This window comes from Morone saxatilis, unplaced genomic scaffold, assembly GCF_004916995.1.
Source record: "Morone saxatilis isolate NCDOM2014 unplaced genomic scaffold, NCSU_SB_2.0 Contig15, whole genome shotgun sequence".
Lineage (NCBI taxonomy): Eukaryota > Metazoa > Chordata > Actinopteri > Moronidae > Morone > Morone saxatilis.
This window is the reverse complement of record NW_023339707.1, coordinates 9,231,096-9,238,453: the sequence shown is the minus strand read 5'-3', so window position 1 is coordinate 9,238,453 and position 7,358 is coordinate 9,231,096. Positions and strand designations below refer to the sequence as shown.

Below are 7,358 nucleotides of genomic sequence, written 5' to 3'. Positions count from 1 at the left end.
TGTGTGTGTGTGTGTCTGTATGCAATAAAAAGCAACATCTTGACAGCATGAGAAGTCCCCTATTTTACCAAATGTGATTTTACAGAACTAATTGAGCAATAGTGATTGAATTAAATTAAATCAATAATTAATCACCGGGAGATTACTACTGATGCCATGTTAAAACGATTAATGTCCCTTGTTTATATGAATGAAAGAGTACAAATCACTTCCCATAAAAACAGTTCCTTTAAAACATTTAGGGAAATTTACAATTGCAACACTAAGTAACAGTTCACAGGCACCAAGAACAGAGCAGGAGCACGACACCTGACATTGTGGTATTATACATAGTAACCAGAAAATAAATGAGTATCTCCTGTATATTGCAAACAACAATAAACAACAATCAAAACGTTTAACAAAAGTCATTTTTCGTATTAGTAGTATTTTTAGTATTCTTGTAAGACTCGTCAATTTTTCGGAGAAAAGTGTGTGTGAGGGGAAGAGAGAGAGAGAAACAGCGAACCTATATATTCAGCATCACTGAGTGTGTGTGTGCGTCAGAGAAGAACTACCTGCTGAGTTGAGTTTTAGGGCCCTGCTGAGCTTCTGCCTCCCAACCACCCCTGACATCTCTGCTGACGTGCTGATTTTGACCCGCTTGGCGTTTCTCCACCACCACCGCTGTCCTATCCACTTCATCTCCTGCCTTGCTGCTCCGAGGCCTAAAGCAACGCATCTTTGCACTCTGACTTGACTCTCAGTCTCACTCTCTAACTTCCCTTCTGTATGATCTCTTCATTCACATCTTCTGAGATTTTGGGCTTTGACATTGCGTGACATCATGCAGCTGACCCCGCCTTAGCTGTCACAACTGGTCAAACTGGATCTCAACACACCTGCTAATGCCCAGACAGACAGCAGTTAACCAATTAAATCTGCCATCATCACATGTAGGTTTGTGTGCCACAGCTCATAGGTAGAATAAGAGATATCTCAATAACACACGAGGCACTCTTAAGAGTTAAATGTAATGTATTAAATGTTGTTTCTGTTGAGTCAGAATGTGATTTTCTCTCAAAAAACATATCAAACACTAAAAACATATCACTGGAGGACAAACAAACAAGATAACACTAAAGCTGCTAAAGCTAAAACTACTGATAATGCTTTTAAAGAAGGGGAACCGAAAAAAACAAAAATAATAATAATAATAATAATAGTATTAAAAGTAATTTATCACTCTGGTATGAGGTCTTGTCTGGATAGTTAAAAGTAACCACAAAACAGGGATGAGTATCGAGAACCGGTACTAAGTAGCAAGTTGTATCAATAAGAGTATCAATAATTATCGGTACGTGTAAGCAGTATCAATATCAATATTGGTAACAATAAAATCCTATTGATACCCATCCCTAGCCAGCAACATGGATTAGATGGAATTAGGGTACAACTATGTATATTTATATAAATTATAATAAATATAAAGAATATACAGGTCAGGGTGTGCAGACTGTTCAGTTGTCATTGACTGTTCTCTCACATTCATTCTCATTGGTTCCATCTGGACAGGCTAATCCTAATTAATAGATGTAAATCACACATGGACTCTCTTTTTCACACTTTCTCTGCTGTTCAAGACTATGCCCTCATTGGACCTCTGTTGTTGAGACTTTTACAGAGATATCTGGAATACCATTTACTCCTCTAGCAGCAGGTTTTGGTGTTGCCCAAAAGGAATTACCTTTATCCAAACAACAGGCCGATTCAGTAGTGTTTGCTTCTCTAGTGGCTTGACGCCTAATTCTGTTAAATAGGAAGCAAGAATCAACACCATAACATATTCAGTGGATTAGAGATCTTATGCACTTTCTCCACATAGGAAAAATAAAGAATACTCTCGAGGCTCAACTGACAGGTTCAGACAGCTTATCTTGTGTAGACAAACTAACACTGTGCTCCGTGCCATAAGCATAAGATATAGCTCGGCTTCTGTTGGACTGTACAAGCTCCATTAAGCTTGGACTCATTTGGATGGATGTTTTATCTTTTTTTTCTATTATCCAATGTTTCTGCTTAACTTTCTTTATCTTGTTTCCTTTTATTATGACCACTAAAACTAGTATGCTTTGTAATACTCTCTGAAAAGGTAACATTTTCCTTTCTGTCATTTCCTGAAATAGCCCTATTGATTAAATGTTTTTGCGCACAATCTAATATTATATTTAAAATATATAAATAAAGTTTAAAAAAACAAAATACATACATATAGCTTAGTACTTAGTACTGCCACAGACAGATGCATAAAACACAATCAAAATATTCTTTCTGCCTAATGAAACAAACAGAAAATCTTTTACCTTTGCCAAGAAGAACAAAGGCCAAAACTGTGAATTAGCCTCGGAAAAGTACATCTTGGTGCCATTTAAGTCCCAACAGTAAGAACACACATGCACAAAGAACTGACTGGGTTGGAGGGAATTCTGCATCACAAACAGGATCAAACTATCTTTTACACAGGCAATCCTACATTACCAGGTACGACAGGTATTTGTCAAACACCAACAATTAATTGTATCTACACAAGCGTAAAACACACACCTCCAGCCCACTTACACATTATTACGTGTTTGCACATCCAGAGGAAATAGATTATTTTCACGTTACACGTTTATCTGATGCTCTCTCAACCAAAGCAACTTGCAAGCGAGCAGACTAAGCTTAAACCTAAATTACCACATTAGTAAGCAAGCAGTAGTAAAAAGATGTCAAAGTCACAGCCCCAATAATATTCTAGTGATCCGAGGTGTGCAGAAAAGAGAGGTTGAGACCTCATCTGGACCAGTCAAGATTTATGCTAGAGCTAATCGAGTTATATTCTAAGCCAAAACAAAAAGACAATATAAACAATATAAACAATGTAAAACATTTCCAAATGTACTGTTAAACTACTGATGATGATATCTCAGGGCTCAGAGATCATAAATCCGGTTTATTTTCATTACATTGGCCCCTCACTTGTGTAGGTAACGTTTCACAAGTAGAGCGGGACGCTGAAAGTAGGCTAGTTTAAGTTAGCTAAGCTAGGTGAATACTGTCATCCTGTTCACAGCCATGGGTTTGAGAAAGTGGTTGAGTGGCTGGACAGCACTAAGTTCACAGCCAACGGTTGACGATCACTTTTTTTGAGCTATCAGTATCATCGGCTACTACTAGCCCTCCGCTTAATGCTACATCCTGCCAGGCTGACATGCTGTTGAAACTGACACCGCTGTGGATGCTTAAGACGAGCAGTGTACTTGGGAGTAAGAAGAGATGTTTTCTTGCTGCCAGGTACCAGAGGAGGGATTGGCTGGAGTACTCGATGAAAGCGAATACAGCTTTCTGGCATTTGAGTGCATTTCAGTCATTGTAAAACGTGTGTGTCCCTGCATTTATTTACGCCTACGTGAGATATCCCTGTGTTTTTCTTCCAATTATTAGGAATGACACGAGAATGCATTGTTTTTCTGATATTTTTCTTTAAATTTCCTCTTGAGGAGGATACCACCCACTCTTTATGCACAACCACGTTGCCACTTTCCAGTAATTTAGTTCCCCTCTTTGTATATTTGCTCTCGCTCTGACACTGAAGGAGAGTCAAGACACAGCGATGACCAGGCCATTTGAGAACTGGATGTCTATGTATGGCAGGGTGGCTGAGGTTGTTAGGTTGTTTGAATTTGACGTAAGCAGCTAAGAGCAGCCAACAGAGAGAACGTAGGAGGAGAGAGAGAGGCAGGGGAGGGTTTGGAGAGGCTAAAAACGACGTAGGTTGCAGGGGTTTTTTTGCAGGTGCATAATGAATGTTTTGGGAGAGAGCTACAGTGGTCCAGAAAGTGGGTCATTGGCAATAAGCTCGACGAAGTCCCAGGTTAGGAACCTTTTCATTTTGACTCAGCAAGGCAGAGTAGAGGAGAGTTAAAGGGCAAATGCACACAAATGTCCCACGAAAGACTTTTGTTGAAAGACATTGTTAAAAATATCCCATATTTTGAGGCCAGGGTTCTTTTTACCATTATTCCTGCAAATAATTCATGTTTCTGATGAAACTACAATGGAGTTACAGTGGGAAAATAGAAGTAAGACACAACATTTCACATTTTGACATTAAACAATCAAACAGTGAGAAGGGCACCAATGTCTCTAACCAGTTCCCCCAAAGAGAAGCGTAGCCTCAGCACTGCAGCCACACGACAGACGAGTGAGGAATGTGAATATCACTGACAAAACCATATAAATATACAACCAGACTAACTGACTAATATTTGCATACACACCCACCTTTACATGTTCATCCCGTTTGAACTGAAGGTAAAAGTCACTGCCGGAAGTGTAGTAGTTATATTCTGACAAACATGAAGCAGGTTCAAGGAAATAGAAAAGAAAAAGAACACAGCTACAACTCATGTACAGTTTCTGTTCAGATTTTGTGTGGGAGAGTTCATCGTGTTAATATGTAACCTTAATACAGCATATAAACTGTTGTGTCATTTAAAGGCTTGAACAGAAAAATCCCATAAAGTCAAACCTCACAGCTTCCACTCAGGCCAGAATCATCCACCTCTTTAATTACAACATAATACCGTTTATTGCACATACAGTGTATTCAGCCTATCTACAGGCTGTAAGTAAATACCCTCAGGTTATGACTGACTGATAAGGACATTTTATTCTTTACATATAGGCTAACAGAACATTTATTCAAACTCACTTGGATAGTTTCACTGTTCTTTTTACATGAGTTAAAAAAGTGTAATACACTCAGATTCAACAGTATCATTTAATTAATGCTGCTTTAAAACCAGCCAGATGCCACGACATGCTTATGGGAATTTCTTACAGGAGGTAACTGATGGGATTATGTGATTTCCCTAGTATTTAGGGCAAAATCAGATGACAAATACAACAGAAGAATCTACTTTCAGGGTCTCTAATGAAGACAGCATTCACTACGATCAGTATCTGATCATAAAATGTGTCAATAGTGGCTAAATATAGCAGACCCTCAATGAATGCAACTGACAATAAAGCTGCATATTAATAACATGGTAAGTCATAGTGCTCATTCTTATGCTGCTGTTTGAGAGAATTAAAAACTATATTTAAACTAGTTCAAGCATAATATTTAGTTTAATATGGCTACTGCGAGAACAAGTTCAATGAGGGGTCATTTTCAGCTGATCTGAAGGGGGTTTAGTGAGGCAGCACGGTGCAGACCTGTCAATGGTGCAGACAGAGCACTGTTGCACTGTGACTAAGCTATATGGCTCCACCCACGGGCGAGGACAAGTACAACAAACTCAGCACGCTGCTGGGAAAAGGAAATTAATTGCAAAGGCATTTTAATAGGTAGCAGCAGTCCTTCCCACTGCACCACACCGCTGGTTGTTCGCTCTCTGTGGTCTTCCCTCTGGTTGTTATTGTCTTCAAGGAAATAAACAAGGGATCCGCTTCATGCGATGTACGGACACGGTCCAGACAAAATATTTACATGAGCCAAATGAGTCCACCCTACGCTGTGAACTCAAACTTTTATTGGAGTTTCGGTGAAATGATGGCGACCTTAATGTGCCCTTGGTAGTTTCAGCGCGTCCTACCGGCGCTAACCGCTCTGAGGTCATCACAGACGACATGCTACATAGACGGTCCGCAGCTCCGCCGGCAGCAGCCCATTGTTTTAGGCGAAATACCCCGAAAACACGCCGTTTGATTCGTCACAAAGTAGCCGAGATTAAACATGGTCTAGCAGCGGCACAACGCCGGCCGGTGGCGTCCTGCGTGTTAAAGCGGATTATCCGGGTTATCATCCTGTGAGAGCACCGACGCCGGTAGTCAGCCGCACTCCTCGTCATCTCTCCATCAACAGCACGTTATTAGCATGTGCAGGTTGCTAGCACATGTGTTAGTGTGTCCTATCAAACGTCCTTACCTGCATAATTGTAGGGAGGATGCCCCCTCGCGCGCCTGCGGTACCGACATGGTGGTGATGGTGATAAGGTCTCGGGGTTTGCTGGTCTCGTGTTGCAGCGAGATCTCCGTGTGATGTGAAGGGGGATCAGGCTCCTCCGGTGTCCGCCGGCTGCTCTGGTCACAGTCTCTTAGAAAAATGACTCATGTGGAGGAAAAGTACTAAACCCAAACAGGATGTAGTATGTAACGTGGGTTTACGGTAAATGTTGTTCATTCAAAAGTGTCTTCCAAACAGGATGCGCTTATATTACAGGATGAAGTAAACCATAAAACAGTCATTTCGCTTACATGATGCAGTGGCCGGTGTCTTTCGAGGAGGTACATGGGAAAGACATGATGATTGTGCAACACAAATAGAAACCATGTCGATACCTAGACCCGTCGGAGGGGGGCAGCAGAGACCACATTTACTCCACTACACCAGAGTTTTGTGTTGCCTGTTGGGGGCGCGTTTGACCACAGGATGCATCCTGGAGTCACTGACTAACGGTTTTTATTCTGTTGAAATCTGTGCGACAGATGTGTCACCAGGTCTCTGCTCGTTAAACAGAGAAGTATTTCCATATAAGGAAAACATGACATCATATTTGCTGCACAAAGGTTTAATTCAAAGTCTGCTAAAGCTCTCTGGTTCTCACGAGCCTATTGTTGGGAGGACGCCGCCTTAAAACACACTAAGTTGCCTTTATAAGTAACAGTAGTTTGTGTGTGTGCTTTGTTGTGTATTTGCTGCAAACTGCTTTTGTCTGTATCTGTAGATTTTAACGCAAAGCGTGCCAACTAAATAACCTTTTATGGCTGTTGATGCGTAATTACGCACATGAGTAAAGACCATGAAGTGTAAACAAACAACAAGACAGGATTTAACCACGACGTCGCAGTTTTATTTGTGTTTATATAACATATATACAACATTTGCTGAAAATAGCAAAAATAAAATACATCCCAACAGAGATACTTGCAGTGACACACAATATGTCTACAGAGTTAATCTGCACAGACTCAGGACACTGAAGTCTATAGTGCAAATACATACACACTGACCCTTTGGGTCTTACAGGGCTGTTTCAATGGCCCTTAATCACTCAGTCCGCAATGAGGACTAAATATTTAACGTATACATACATGCAGATTTAAAAAAAATACGACTGTCTAAACTTGTCGACTTATACAGGACAACAGACTCGTGCGCAAAACGTAAGTATATAATACTCAACCAATACGATTTAACAATGAATTCTGGCTATTCATCAACGGAAACGAGGCGGTGAATCACTGTGCATATTTACAAGTGATGCTATCCCAACATGTTGCCTTCATATGAAACACTTCTCACAGGCTCTACCAGGGTCTCCACATGGCAG

General features: G+C 40.6%; 2 protein-coding genes across 5 annotated transcripts in view; both read right to left on the bottom strand.

The window, feature by feature from the left end:
• The window catches only part of acot7 (acyl-CoA thioesterase 7), a 57,798-nt gene extending 51,472 nt beyond the window's left edge, over positions 1 to 6,326 (bottom strand). For 2 of the 4 annotated variants that reach the window (XM_035657548.1, XM_035657549.1), the window contains exon 1: positions 5,954 to 6,326. In XM_035657548.1, the coding sequence (XP_035513441.1) occupies positions 5,954 to 6,003 (50 nt within the window). In that variant the 5' untranslated portion in view covers positions 6,004 to 6,326. Of the gene's footprint in view, positions 1 to 557; positions 768 to 5,953 lie in introns of those variants that run through there. The other 2 variants (XM_035657546.1, XM_035657547.1) reach the window with 1 other exon arrangement.
• The window catches only part of LOC118325043 (transcription factor HES-2-like), a 1,979-nt gene continuing 899 nt past the window's right edge, over positions 6,279 to 7,358 (bottom strand). The window contains exon 5 of the mRNA XM_035657607.1: positions 6,279 to 6,301. Within this exon, the coding sequence (XP_035513500.1) occupies positions 6,279 to 6,301 (23 nt within the window). The remainder of the gene's footprint in view (positions 6,302 to 7,358) is intronic.